The sequence below is a fragment of the Halyomorpha halys genome, unplaced genomic scaffold (assembly GCF_000696795.3).
Source record: "Halyomorpha halys isolate HHAL.00 unplaced genomic scaffold, Hhal_1.1 Scaffold269.1, whole genome shotgun sequence".
NCBI classification, from domain to species: Eukaryota; Metazoa; Arthropoda; class Insecta; order Hemiptera; family Pentatomidae; genus Halyomorpha; species Halyomorpha halys.
In genome coordinates, this window is record NW_027112099.1 from 1,176,190 (window position 1) to 1,192,190 (window position 16,001).

The 16,001-nt window shown below is 26.6% G+C and overlaps 2 protein-coding genes across 9 annotated transcripts in view; both read left to right on the forward strand.

Moving 5' to 3' along the window:
- rols (rolling pebbles) overlaps positions 1-9,791 on the forward strand; it is a 418,725-nt gene extending 408,934 nt beyond the window's left edge. For all 7 annotated transcript variants that reach the window (XM_067050119.1, XM_067050122.1, XM_067050117.1 and 4 more), the window contains 6 exons: positions 1,847-2,015; positions 3,386-3,567; positions 3,654-3,823; positions 3,929-4,118; positions 4,198-4,298; positions 8,237-9,791. In XM_067050119.1, coding sequence (XP_066906220.1) covers positions 1,847-2,015; positions 3,386-3,567; positions 3,654-3,823; positions 3,929-4,118; positions 4,198-4,298; positions 8,237-8,399 — 975 coding nt within the window. In that variant the 3' untranslated portion in view covers positions 8,400-9,791. The remainder of the gene's footprint in view (positions 1-1,846; positions 2,016-3,385; positions 3,568-3,653; positions 3,824-3,928; positions 4,119-4,197; positions 4,299-8,236) is intronic.
- A 73-nt stretch (positions 9,792-9,864) lies between these two features.
- The window catches only part of Hex-A (Hexokinase A), a 135,146-nt gene continuing 129,009 nt past the window's right edge, over positions 9,865-16,001 (forward strand). Inside the window, exon 1 of one of the 2 annotated variants that reach the window (XM_067050126.1) lies at positions 9,865-10,018. In XM_067050126.1, coding sequence (XP_066906227.1) covers positions 9,941-10,018 — 78 coding nt within the window. In that variant the 5' untranslated portion in view covers positions 9,865-9,940. The remainder of the gene's footprint in view (positions 10,019-16,001) is intronic. The other variant, XM_067050124.1, reaches the window with a different exon arrangement.

Here is a 16,001-nt window from a genome sequence, read left to right on the forward strand (position 1 = left end):
ATACATAAAATAAAACATATTAAAAACCCTTTATACATCAAAATATACTATTTACACAAAAAGAGCATATTACAATATATATATATTTTTTTTGAAACTTGGATAGAAATGTAAACAACTAAATATAGGTGAAGTACAATTCTTGTGTTGTTTTTTTTAGATTCTGAAAACTACTCTTTAAATATATTTTATTTATCAAAAAATTATATCTAAAATTGTGAACATATTGTTTATTTATTTATTTTTTTTCACGAAACGGCCTTTCAAGACCACGCGAATATCATTACTTTTTCCTTCTCACTTTTTCTCTTCTTCTTTCCTAGTATCTTCTTATCATTTCTGTGTGCCTTTGGTTCTTCTCTTCTGACCACGTAGTACCCTTCCGTTTTTCTTTATTTGCCGCAAGAACATTCATTTATATAATTTTTTTTCCACACTGTTCTCTATCCACGCAGTCCTTGTCTGTTATTTTCAATTTCTTTGTTTCCTCTCTCATCTGCTTCACATATCCTCCTATGCTCTTATATTCACGGATTCTGTCTAAGAGTTTCTTGTTTAGTCTGCTTTGGTCTATTCCCATCATGTGCCCATAGAATCTCAGTCTTCTGATTCTTTTTTCAGTTTCCAGATCATTTATCTCCCTGTAGATTTCCTGGTTGGGTTTTAACCTGTAGCCTTCCTGTGTTTTCTTGGCCCATAGATTCTCCTCAGGATCCTTCTCTCTATTTTCAGAAATGCTGGGGAGACATCTTGTCTCCATTCCATATAAAATTACTGGTTTTATGGCCATGTTGTAATGTCTTATTTTTGTGTTAGACAATAGGTTCTTCTTATTGTAAATATTACCAATTGCGAAGCTTTCCAACTTCATAATTTTCTCCTTTGTACTCTCTTTCTTCAAACCGTTATTGCATACTACCTCTCCCAGATATTTAAATTTCTTTGTCACTCTTATCCGTCCTCATTTCATCTCTATTAATTTTTTGCCATAGTTTTTTTCTGTCGTCTTAAATTCTGTCTTTTCGTAGGAGACTTGTAGGCCTGCTTTTTCCACTATTTCTTTCAGGATATTTATTTGACTAATTGCCTCTTCCTCTGTTTTGGTAGGAGGGCTAAATCATCTGCAAAGGCTAGGCAGCTCACTTTATGTTGTTGTTTTTTTGTCACTACTACGGTCCCTGAGATATTTATTTTCCAGAACTATCCTATATTCATTGATTTTATTTTTTTACTGACTTAGAGCTCAGATTAATACATCCCAAAATCAAAGATTTTGAGATTATCCACTGAAGTAATAGTTATAATGAACATTACTTTATTTATGGAACAATACAAAGTATATCATAGTCATTATATTTAATAGCTGATTAAAATTTTGATTATTTTATTGATTCTCTGACCAGTATTGGTAACTTCAATCTAATTTTCTGACTTTAAATTTGCAATATAAGGCATTGTTTTTAATGAGATTCTTGTCAAGAAATTTATTTTTGTTTGTCTTGTGCTCTTAAAAAATAATGTATTATTTTAATCTGGATAGTTTTATCAGTATATTTTAGATGCAATTCAAAATACTAAAAAAAAAAATGTATTATCTGTTGTTAAAGAAAAAAATCTTGCTGTTGGAAGCTGTTTCTTATGTGAATGAATAATAAACAAGTAAAAGAATTTTTTTAATGATCAATATCCTAATGCATAAAAATCATTAATTAATTTTTTGAGAAAATGTGATATTCTTTTTTTAAGTGATTGTTTTAATTATTATTATTACTTTTCTTTACCAACAATCATTTACTCCATATTTCCTCGATTTAACACCACCTTTAACATAAATTTCTTATGACAGAAAATGGCTCCACTTATGCTCACTGTGAAAGAAGGGCACTGGGGTACTGCTGAGAGACTTCTTCAGCTTCAGGCCCCACTAGAGCAGGCTGACCCCCAGGGAAAGACAGCCCTAATGATAGCTGCTACTGAAGGCCATGTCGCTCTTATTGACCTCTTGCTCGATAAAGGTAAGTCCTTGATTATCATATTGACTCTTTATCACAGATTTCAAATCCTCGATATTTTCTGAATAAGGGCTGAGAAGTAATAGCATAAATTTGTCCCAAACATTTGATACTATTTAATAATTTTTTTTAAACATCACTGCAACTTTCATAGTGGTGTCAATTGAATTTTATATTTCTTTTTAATGCCAGTGAAAGTAAATTATCAAATTAAAATTATCAATTAATTGCATTTTCCTATTACAACCAATATTAATCAAGGTTTACTTTAGTAAAACAAAACTTAACATTGGAAGATAGGAATAGACTTGAGGTAATAGGAACTAAAGTAGAGAAAAGGGGCGATATAAAGAAATTATGATCAGATATTAGGGATAGTATTAATGGTTGTTAATGCCATCTTAAAAAAAAAAAAAGTGAAAATAAGAACAAACCATGGCTCAATGAAGAATGTCTAACAGGAGTAAAATTTTTAATGGATGAAATGAGATAATTAGTTTAATTAAGTGCTCTTAACAGCTCTAACAAAAAACTATTAGTAATTATTAAACATTTAAATTCCCTAAAAATAATAGAAGAGAATATCTTAAAAATGAAATCCATGAATAAAAACCAATAGAATCAAAAATAACTTAAGAGATATACACAGTACAACTTTATTGTAACGCTATCCTAGGGTCTGTAGAAAAAGAAATTAATAAAACGATTAATTAAAGAAATGATTTATTATTTTAATCTGTATAGCTTTATCTTTATATTTTTGATAAAATGCAAATTAAAAAATAAATATAAGCCCCTTTAGTCAATGTTGTTGATGATCCAGTTTAGGATATAATTTACTTTAATGTCTATTATGAGCTTGTATTATGATTTTTCATGACAAATATATAATTGTAAAATAATAATATGTACATGGATTTCAATAATATACAATATGAGATGCTTTATTGAGTTGCCAGAATGCAGGATCCTGTGGCATAGAGGAAAAAAAAAACAGTAATACATTCTTTAAATATGATAAATAGAGATGAATGTGGTACTGCACACTGAAGTCTTCTATACTTGAAATAATAATTAAAAAATAAGAGTATAATAAATATAACAAGCTATTTTTTTAAGATTCCTAGCAATAGTATCTAATGTTTCTGAGCTAATATAAATACTGGATAGTTAATGTTTCACTATTTCAGGCGTCATCATTACTGATTCTTATTAATAAATCACATAATAAATAATAGTTCATAATTACCATAGTGGTAGGTTGTTGTGTCCTCGGCTAGTTTTCAAATACCTGAAGCACTTTAAGTTGTATTATTATTTTGTTAAATTTTTATATTATTTACACTATTTTTTAATAATTAAATATCAATCAGGTGCTGACATTGGAAGGACTGATGAAGAAGGCACTTCTTCCTTGGGATGGGCATGCCAGAAAGGGAAACTTCAAGCTGTCCAATGCCTCCTTGATCGAGGAGCTGAAGTTAATCAAGTTGACAAGACAGGGAAAGTTCCTTTGGATCACGCAGCAACCCAGGGAAATCCAGCAATCGTCCAGGTAATTTAGAAAAAAATTATTATTTCTATGGATATAATAAATCTTAAAATATCTAATGATCTAATCTGATTTTTATTTTTAACTAGCTTTTACTGGAAAGAGGTGCAATGTTAGAACATGTTGACATGAATGGGGTGAGACCTCTTGATAGAGCTATAATGTGCAGAAACCTCTCGGTAGTGCAAAGTTTCCTTAAGCGAGGGGCTAAACTTGGTCCTACGACATGGACTCTTGCTTCAGGCAAAAATGATGTGATGTAAGCTTACATTCAGTTTCAATCATGTTATACATTAATAAACTGTTGGGTATAACTCTACATTATTGCGTTTGAGATAGTAATTTAAATACTTAATATTTTCAGAATTGTCCTGCTTAACAAGCTCCTTGAAGATGGAAATGTCCTATATCGAAAAAATAGACTTCAAGAAGCAGCTCATCGATACAGTTATGCTCTTAACAAATTTCCACCCCTAGAAACTCTTGACTCAACATTTAGGCAACTTCGCTTAAATTTCCTTTTGAATCATTCAAGATGTAAACGAAAAATGAATGTAAGATTATATTGTATTTTTTGTTACTTTTTTGCTGCCTAGTTAGAGTAGTTTTTACTATGATTTTTATTTTTTTCAGAAACCTACTGAAGCTATTGAACTTGCTACTCAGGTGTTAAAACAGAAACCTGATTGTTATGAAGCGTACTATGCAAGAGCTAAAGCTAGAATAGATTTAAGGTAATATATATATATAAAATTTACTTTTAAAAACGCTCCAAATTATTATCAATGATTTATTATCTAAATTAATCATCTATTTTATTAGTAAATAACAAACAATAAAAAAAAAAAAAGGAAAGATTAGGAGATGGTAATGTGAAGTTCTTAGAATCTTCATAGAGTAATCTGTGACTTTTGTGTTGAAGGTAAAAAAAATCAGCCCAATGGTCTGAGAGTTCTTATTTTAGAATTTAGAATTTTGTTACATCTACTTTTCTTATTCACTCTAACTATAATATGATTTCTGAACTTCGAGATTGACCTTGTCTTTAAAGACAATCATTGGGAAATTTTTATTCAAGTCGATAACTTCTTAATTTTAATAAGAACATTAAACTTTGATTTTTTTTAAATTCTGACAATTTTTTTTTTTTGTTTTTTGCTTTAGAAACTTTTCTTTATAATTAATTTTTTTTAATGGTATGAATAATGTGCCCATGATTAGATTTGTGAAATGATCTCTGAGATTCTCAAATTTCTCCCACATATTATTATAAGATTATAATGTAAATGTAGGAGAGTATCTGAATGATGGTGAACTGTGTTACTATAATAGTTTTAAAAAATAAATTATTATATTCATAGTTTATAAGGTGATATCTTTAATTAAAGATATTCTATTATAGGAATGATTTCTTCTTTATAAATTACACAGATCAGCAAAAATATTTTTATATTTTAACAATTAAATTTTTATTCTATATAACAAATAATAAGTGTAGAACCTATGGTTTTGGCTTACAAAGTTTGCTTTTGTAGAAACTAGAACAATATTTCAAATTTGAATTTGAATACTTCAAAACTACTTCTGTGACAGAATTGATGTAATCTGAGTAATGAACACAGTATAACCATTACTTTCCACAATATAGCTCTTCAAACATTGACTATTTTCTCCAAAATGTCTAAAATTTATGTTCCTAATTATGTTATATTTTATGAAATATCAGCCAAAATATTCATTCGAGAGCAGGCATACAAAAAGAATTTGAATTAAATTTAATAACCTTTCATTCCAGCTCACTGCTAAATGTTTATTTAGGCTTAATAGTTCTCTAAAAATCGTATGTGACTAAGATACATTGGAAAGTTACCACTATTGAGAAATAATTTTGAAAAACTGCTCAAGTTGTGATTATAATTTTTTTATTAAATTCTGATATAAAGAATAAATATAAAATACAAACAAGGTGTATAGAAGATAAAGAATTACTTTATGTCATATACATTTTATTACAATTTAATAATTAGCAGTTGAATAGTTCTTAAGTTTTGAGAACAATCATTTCTTCATCACTTCATCATGTTCTCTATACAACCAGTTTTATTTTATATTTATCCTTTTAATTAGAATTTTATAAACATTTAATAATTACAACTTGATTTTTTTTTTCAAAATTTTTCTTAAATTCCACTTATTTTTGGTTATCTGACATTTTAAAGAGAACCATAGAGTCTGAGCATTCCCTTATTGGTTGAAACAAAAGTTAATTGGATTGAATCCAAATTTGTTCTACATTATTGTTTTTTGTAGACAAAACATTTTTGGCATTATTTCCAATAATGAGAAAAAATTATGATAATTTTAAACGTTTTAGGGAAAATGATCAATGTTTGAAGAGATGTAATGGTTGAAAAGTATTGGCCATATAATGTTCATTTTTATTTCAAATTGTAGTAAATTTTATGCACTTTAAAAACAAAACTACTTGCTATTATGTCAGGCATGGTTTTGGTGTTATTTAATAACACTTTAAAACATTATGCTAATTCCCCTTAAAATCGAAAATATTATTTTAGTTCCTAACGAAGTAAACTTTATCTGGTAAAATTATTTTTCATTTATATGGAAGAAATAAAACTTTGACATCTAGAAAAAATTCTCATCAGTCAAACAATTTATTGATATCGATTGTCTTTAGCTATCTGGAATTCACAAGATATAAACAGGTATGTCAAATACCTGACCCATTTCACTTGTATATTTTGATTTACCTTTTTATTTATTTGTTATTTCTTAGATTCATTTGCTTGTTCCAATACATACTACAATACTCCATTGTACCCATTCTACAAATATAATAATATTGTAAAGAATCAATTTTGCTCTTATTCATTTTATTTACATAGTAATTTTTTTACTCTAAAATCTGTTTAGAACACTATTAGTTTTTATTCCTCTTTTCTTTTGAATGCAAAGGAAATATCTTTCTCAAAATCCAAATATCAGATTAGTTAGGCTTTTGATTAGTACATTCTTAGAATACTAATTTTCGTAGTAACATAAATCTTTATTAATTATTAATAAATATGCAAGATTTGTACCTTCAATTGCCAAATTCATAATTGCAATTATGTTTGGTATTTTTATAATTTCCTTGTAATACATTACCATTATTTGATTTACGATCAGGTGTTTAGGGTCCATTAACCATTTTCTAATAATGACATAGACCATTTTTGATCCACTGTTGATGTGGTAAAAAAAAAAAACCTAAATACTTAAATCATCTTTTAATGTAAAATTTTAAAATTAAAACAAACTAATGATTATTTTCTTTGTTTGAATCTTAGAAGTCTTTGGAACATATTGATTAATCAACATTTCTATCAAGAATAAATTCTTAATTTTTTTTCTAATATTACGCCCAAAAAATAATCATTATCTAATATATATGATCATCAAGCTTGCTAAGGATAGAGATTATTTCAGTTTTAATAAGTTTTCATGGTTGATTGGCATTTCCTATAAGTCTACATCCTAGAGTGAAAGTCTGTAGGTTTTTCTTTTATAGTCTCTAAAAGTACTTTGAAAACAAAAAAGACTGTTTTTTAAAAATATTTCTCATTCCCTACGTATTTGATGTACATTTGAACTTTAGTTTATCTATATATGTGTTTAACAGAATACTGAATGATTTTTGTGAAAAATATAATGTTTGTCTTAACCCACAACACAATAGGCGAGTCAGTAGAACACGGAACATGATTTATCTACTTTTTATATCAAATCATAGGTTCAATATAGTGTGCATTTGCATTATTTAGTTATGCATTATAATAAGAAAATGGATTATACATAAAAAAAATTAGTTCAGAACACCAAAATGTTAGACAAATATCTGTATGACTCCCTCAGACCTACCTGATGCACTGTAGGTTAATATTTATACAATTTTTTACCATTTTTAAGAGAGTTACTACTAACATTGAAATCTTAATATTTAAACAGGCGTCTTCTGTATTGTTCAGTGGCAGTGGGAGTTATTCTATAAAGATTATAAAGCAGAGTCTCAACAGTATATTGATTCATAAAAAGCTACATTGTTTATTGTAGTATTGGTAAAAATTTTCTCCTTTGATCAATTACCATAAAACAAAAGATTTACTTCAAACTTGAGACATCAAGTTTTTGGTTTTTAGGTTTAGCTTTAAGTAAGGTCAGGTTCTTGCAGTAAAATTTCATTTTCGATAGAATTTTTTGTTTCAACTTTGTCAGATTTTTTCAATATAATAAGTTTCATATTTAAGTATTTTTTAAAAGAAGAAACAGATACTACATTATAACTTTCTAGAGATCACAAGTAAGTGGGCCATTCATGTTATTGATAAGGAGTACTTCCTGCTCTTGTTTAAAAAGTTAAAGACATTAAAGATATTCAACAAACATTTTGAGTTTCATAAAAGAATTTGTGTTGAGTTTCTGCTTGAATATTTATTTATTTTATTTTATTATTATTATTTTTTTAAATGCTGATTGTTTTTAAAATATGTTATCATAAACATAGTCAGTAACTGATTCTTAATTTATCTCAAGTAATTGTAATATTATAATTAGTGTGTAGCTAATTCAGTAATGATAGAATAAATCTAATTTACTGGTTTTCCTATTACAGGAATTACGAAGAGGCAGAGAAGGATATACAGGAAGCTCTTCTGCTTTTACCACCACAAAACAAAGACATAAGAAAGATTTTACTTAGCCTTCGTGATGAAATTAAAGTCGGCCATAGAACCGCATCAGTAGATACTCTTGACCAATCTACTACCAGTCTGTAAATCCTTTTTGGATAGTATTTTTAATGGGTGATCTGAATAAAAAAAGAAATTTCGCGATCTTCTAGAATAGAGTTTATGTATGTATAGGTTCAGTGAGCTGTAAAAACTGTTGAAATTACTGGCCCTACCTTCGGATGAAGCAATAACAGCCACTGTTTTTAAGACTGGTTTAATTTTTTATTATTGTTATTTTATTATTTTTTTTTTTTTTTTACTGTGCCATGGGCCTTTGGTAACTTTTTGTTTGTAAATTTATTTTGTTAGTGCAAAGCACATAAGTACATAAAATAAATTAAATTACGGTTGTAGAAATGTATTATTTTATTTATCGTGAAAAGAAATTTGTATATGAGATTTATTATTCGAAAATTAAATTTATATGGTCATGTTTCAAGTTTTTAAAGCTCTATAAATTGTATACTAGAGTACGCAATAAAATATTATTTGTTGTTCTAACTACTTATTTATAGACTTGACCTTTATTGGTTTTAAAAAGAGCCATTAGCTGTAAAATTACAATGTATTTTATAGATATATTTATTTATAACGTATTTGTTGATGATTAGGGTAAAATAAAATCCTTTCTAAATATTTTATGTAACTTGTTAAAAAATAAGGTAGTATTGATATTAATAGTCATTGAGAGAATGTGTTTATCATCAATAATATTAGCATTTCAAGAATTTTATTTAAAGATTCATCAAAGTTAATTTCATTTTCCCTTCTTCACTTTTTTTATGGATGAAAACAGTGAAGAGAACTTTAGTTAAGCTTTCAAAGAAGTTTTTTTTTAATATCTGTTCAGTAATAATTAAAATTTTTATTTTATAGAAACACATATCTTTTAAGATGATTAGTGTTTGTTGAAGGTGCTGCTAAAAATTGTCATTTCTTGCCTTTCAAATATTTATCTTTTTTTTAATTTGTCATCTAAACCAGTGATTGTTGTTTGTGTTTGTATAGTTCCAAAAATCTTTTACCTAGTAAAAAAATTTAAAACATATTGTTATTATTTTAGAGTTTACTCCGCTTTATTGGATTTCTGTAGAAATTGTATTGGAAGAATTACGTATTTTTGAACCTTTTGTTTTTGAGCTACCAAATGTTATTTTTTTAGTGATTGTTTATATTTTTGATATGAATCAAAAATATAAATTGTATTTAAAAAAAAAAAGTATTTAAAAAATCCTTTGCCTTTTTATGTCTTCCAGTATTATTGAGAAAACTTTTTTTTTTTGTAATATATAAAATTAATATTTTATTACATACACTAAAAAATAAGATGAAAAATTAGAAGAAAATAGACTAGATGAAGTTAATTAATGAATTAATTGACAAAACATAAAATAGTTTATGTTACTTATCTGAAAATATATTGATCATCAAAACAGACTTCTATGTGCTTAATGACCCACTTTAGTTCTTTGTTTTTATCAGTTGAAGACTGACGAGCAAGTAGATAAACATGTGATATAAAGGCAAGCTGCTCAATGCAATTGGCAGTGGGTCTTGTGCTGCAAAATAGATCAGTCTGAAGAGAGATGCCTTGTACTACAGAGGGACAAGATATCCAGCCTCACACCGTGGGGGTATTGGATTCTGTCGAGAATATGGTCAAGGTATTTTCACATTTCGAAACATTTTTCTCTAGTATTAATATTACCTTTTGATATTACAAGATTTATACAATGTAATAAAAAAAAAATTTAAAACTAATACATTTCTTACACTATAACAAAAAAAATAGAAAAGATGAATTAAATTAATACACAAATCATATTTAAATTTGAAAAACTCTAAATAAAGTATGCAGATATTTGTTGGTTGAAAATCTATATTTAAGCTTCCTAAATCAGTTATACACTACATTTGACCTCAAAAATATAAATTATTAACAAAATATAATTGATTCTAGAAATGTGTGAGTTCATTAATAAGTCTCTAAATCTATGTTAAAAGGGAAATATTATATGCTTCTTATTGAACCTAATTTCCTCTATCAAAATTAATTTATTTGTTCACATTTTGTAACCAATTCTTGTACACTTCTTAATTCCTCAAATCTCAAGTCTACTTCATAATTCCCTTGTGAAAACATATGGATTGAAAATAATGAGTATATCAGAGATTGAATTTTTCTGCTGTGTAAAATTATAAATTTGCATTAATGAATGTTACCATAAGCAATGAAATAATCCTTGCTTTCTCGTTTTAATGGTACAATGAAAAGTTCAAACACAAAACAAAAAAAAATTCTTTTTCGAAATCATACTAATAATAATAAATAATGAATTTTTATTAGACATTAATTAATAAAGAAGAGAAATAAAAAAAATTGTGTGCTTAAAACAAACAATTATTAATTACAGGAAAAATAGTTTTGAATTTTTTTTTTGTCTAAAAACATTTTCATGAAGAAATCACAAATGAATGAAAACTGTACTTAGTTTGTGATCAAAAAAGAAAAAAGGAAAGAAGATAAGAATAAGAAAAACTTTTCACAGTTTTAAAGTATATACATTAATGATGAATTTAGGGGAGGGAAATGCTTTATTAGGAAGCAATGCCATCAAAATATTTTCAGACTAAAACATAGGTTTCTAAAAAGACATAATATTCACCAATCTATTCAGTTTTAATTTTAATTTTTTATACTTATTACAATACAACATTTTTATAATCAATAAGTTTTATTACTAGTTTTTTTTATTTTGTTAATTTTAATTCTATTAGCTTTCTCTAATTCATCACACATTTTTACCTTCCAATAATCCTTCACTAAAAGTGGACTCATTAAAAACACTCTTGTTAAGTGAAAAGAAATAAAATGCACTCATAATCAAATTTTAAAATTATCAAGTTTGGACATCAAATTTTTATTTATTAAAAACTATTATATAGAAAAGCTGAAACACTTAAAGAAGAACAATAGATATTTTCAGAAGGTTCTAAATTTAAATTAATTACTAAACAAATTAGATTATTAAATTTAGTAAAATTTAAAACTATAACATAAATGAATTAAAAAAATAAAAAGCTTCCAACTTCAGCTGTGAAAGTGAGCTGAAGTTTGTTTTTAGTTTAAAACTTATTTTATTTTTCTTACCAAGTATTTATTCTTAAATTTATTTTTTAATTGAGATTATTTTGTACAATAAAATTGGTTTTCAAAGTGTCACAATTTATCCATTTATTAAAAAATGTACTAGATAATTGTAGCTTTAATACTATATATAAAACTAGATCGGAAAAATAATTGAGCAAATGCTTCAAAAATACATTAAACCCACCAACAAAATCAAATTTAATTCAAGTTCCTAGATTATCCTCAGACCTATCTGAATTACATAAACTAATTTGTCTTTAGTTTATCAGCTTTTTGTTAGAAATATGAAAGTTTGTTATTCAGAGAATTATTTAAAATTTTAATAAATGCTTTATTTTTCATTGTGCTTCAACAGTATCTTAATTTTATTGATAATCAACTTAATGAACTTATCAATCTTCATTGATTATAAAAAAATTTTCCTTTTGAATTCATGCTACTGGCACAAGTATATAAGGTCCAAAACTATGATGCTTTCATGCTAAATCTTAGATTTCATATATTCTGTCTAGATAAAAAATCAAGTTTCTATGAATAATTTTTCAATTACATTAACAAAATTCTTTTAAGCATTATTCTAACTTCTTTGAAATAGCTTGTAGAAATTTGGTTCTTCAAATTTCAAGTTATTACATCTAGGCAACACAATTCTTGTATGTCTTTATTGCTACAAAATGTTTTAATCAATAGATAGTTTTCACAAATTGATTATTAATAAAAATAGGTATGACAGGATGAATGATAAACTTTATTACAAAAGATAACATAAAATTTTATTATCAAATGGAACAAATACAATATCTTAGTACTAAGTGATTTGATCCATAAAAAGCATAAAAACATTCAATACAATTTAGGTTCCTTATGAATCATTCTATCTAATAAACCATTTTAGCTTCTAACACTATTCAGTAAAAAGTCGAACATTTAAAATTAACCAATAAAGTATTGCGTCCAAATGAATCATTCTCTTTAATAAACTACTCTTGTTACTTATGTAACTTTTTCGAGTGTGTGTGCCTTTCTCTATTGCAGTGACCTTGTATGAGATTAAATGGATTTATATTGTACGGTTGTTCAATTTAGGCTATCCACGATATATATTGATTGAAGGCTATGGATAGCCTAATCTTACTACTTGATTCATTTAAAAATCATTCCAATTGACTATTTTAGGCATTCTATTGTTTTATACTGTAATTAAAGTATGAAACAATTGTGAAAAGTAGCTTAAATTAATAATTATCTCCTTTTGTTATATCTGATAATTCAGTTGCATTTTTTGATCCTTCATTGAACGCCTAGTGTCAGGATATTTATTTTTGATAAGTTCTTAGTTATAAACAGTTGTAAGCAATAATCTCATTTTTTTACTCTACTTAAATATGGTAGTTGTGATTAAATGAAGAACGATCACTGGTAAGTAAACTATATCCATTTATAAATGAATAAATTGTCATCACTCCTTGGATTTCAGTTCAAAACTCTCATGCAATTAAAGAAATGCCAGCTTAAAATTGTCAAATGGTTGTTTGAAGTTAATTCTGCATAAAGATCCTTGACAAATAGAATGCCAATGTTAGCCAATACCATGTCCTGGCATTATAATCAGTCTATAAATGTTATTAGTTAATTAATTATAGAGACCTAGGTCAATTACACTTGCCTTTTTAGCTTACGTTGTCATAGCTGTCTGCCATTTCATGTCCACGAGTTTAAAATAAAATCTATTTATACGAACCCTATGCCAGTTTGAGTACCAGTTAATTATCCAAATATGCACAGTATAATATTTCAGGATTTCATAGATTTGTAAATGAGACTAATTATGAGTATGAACATTGGTAATTTATTTGGACAGGCTTCAGATCAGAATTATAATGTTCATACTCCGATATGTTAATTCAAGGTTCCTTTCAAAATTTTTATTTTATGAGTGAAAAAATATTTGCTGTCAATTTTTTAACAATAACAAGTAGTGATTTTATTTTTTATTCTATTCTATTGCTAAGTTTACTTATAGTCCAAGAGCCGAAGAGGAGAAAAATGCAGTTATTTCACCTCAATTTTTTATTATTTTAATGGAAACTATATGTAGTTACTAATCAAATTTTATGAGTCTCCCAACCATAGTCATTATGAATAAAAAATGGTGACTGTTGCAAAACGTGAAAAAAATTAATTTTTTATTTGGAGCTCCATATCTTTAAAACTATCACAACACTACCAAACTTAATACAACATAATTTAAAGAAGAGAAAATTTGCTAAAATATGAGCTCTATATGTTAAATAGTTCGGGAGATAGAGTTTTTTTAAAGCTAAATTGACTGAAAATTCAGTACTTAGTGAATTTATTTCGGGAAAACCATATTTCATTTTTAGGAATCATTAGATCTACAGACGTTTATCATCACTCATATTAATGCTATTTTAATGTACTGTATAGTAGTCTATGACGTTTATCTTTGTAGAAGTACTAGTTTTTATGATATATTTATATATATGAATATGAAATTTCGCATGAACGACTAGAAATCAATATTTTGTGAGTTTATTTTAGCAATTATCATGAAACCCTCCTACCAAGAAAAATATTAGTAACTACTTTATAGTCCACTACACTACCTTTAACTTGAATACTGGCAGATATTTATACCTCTAATGGTTCCAGAGATATAGTTTTTTATAAATCAAATCCAAACAATTAGAAATCAACATTTTTTAAAAATCAATTTGGCAAATATCATGAAAATTATCACTTCTATCAAGATAAAGGTCATAAACTACTAAATAGTACTTTCAACTAACTTTAATTTGAGTGCTAATACACATCAGTACATCTAATGATTCCTGAGATATAGTTTTCCCAAAGAAATACACTAACCACTGAGTTTTCATTATTCAGTAATGAAATGTTGCTCTTTAAAGAACTATATCTCGGGAACTATTGTACCTAAAGAATTCTATTGGATGGACCGTCATCCTTTCTGATAATAAAAGGGCCGTAAACAATTCATGGACCTAGGAAAATCAAATTTAAATCTGACTCTGTGATTAAAGATTTCGGTGCAAATTTTATTTTTGAAATTAATAACTTCAACTATTTTATATTGATTAAAATAAACTGATTATTGCTTATTCCTAAATAAATACTGGAATAAATCAGATGTTAAACATATGAAGAATAAAGCTAATATCGATAAAAGTGTATTTAATTGAAGACTTGAGTAGATGAAAGTGTAAAGTAACAAATTTAAGCTTTTGAGAAAATGGCAATTTTGTTAATGTAATATTTTTAAGATAGATCTATGCAATCCACTGGGAATCATGTCCCTGCTTTTCTTGAATAGTAACACATCTTTTCAAATATTAACGTCAAACTTCATTCTATTATTATTATGTTTTGAATATTAGATATATGTGTCTCTTAGAATATATTTAAGTACAAAATAAACGTATTATATCATTACTTAACCCATTTTTCAAGACGTGTCGGTTTTTAAGAAAACTCATCTTCGATTTAACCAAGTCATATTTCTATTGTAAATTATACAATTTTTAAAGAAAATCGAAAGCGAACAAAGGAATTACAATATGTTTTGAAATTCTTCTAGAAAGATTGAGTATAATTTAATACCAGCAAATTTGTTCCCCGATTGAAAATTAGAAAAAATGAAGATATGCCACTCTTTATTGTGAAACTACACTATCTTTGGAACACGTTAAGCAAAAAATCTAAAAAAACACTTTTTGTTTTGCAAAAAATCTAAAATACATTAGTTTTGCCTTTATTCAAGCGAATCAGCTATGTGTTAACCAAGAATCTTGGTTTGTTAATGTTACAAGGCGAAGATAAGAACATGGAACCTTCAATCGTAAAAATATTACATAGCACCTTCACTAGTCCATACTTCAACCGTAACATTTTAGGCTCTAAAAACCTACTTTAATAGGTTTGAATAATTATAACTTATAAAATTCATTTCCAAAATAAGAGACAATATTTCGTAAATGGAATGAGAAACTGTTTTCGCATTAGTTCAACTCGCTGTATACTAAATAATTATGTATGATGCAATTAGTATTGTAAAAAAAAGTCAAAAATATAATACATTATTCATAGTCTACTTTGTTTTTTTATTCGTTGTATCGTACAAACATATATTTTAATTTTCTTTAAATAATTAAAATTAATTCATTTTCCAAGGACATTTTTGACGTTTCTTGTTTCGTATAGCTTTAAGGTTATGCAGGTATTTATGCATTGGTGGATTTTAACATTGAAAAAGTAAAGTTTTCTTTTTAAATTTATATAAAACCCATTTTATTTTCACCGATTGAACAATTATTCAAGTTTTTGAGAATGCTTTATAAAAATTTGGAAGTTTATTTTATTTCTATAATAATAGAAAAAAGTATATTAATAACGCCAATGATGACTTGCTTTCTATGAGGTGTTCAACGTATAAAATATAATTCACATACTGATTGTAC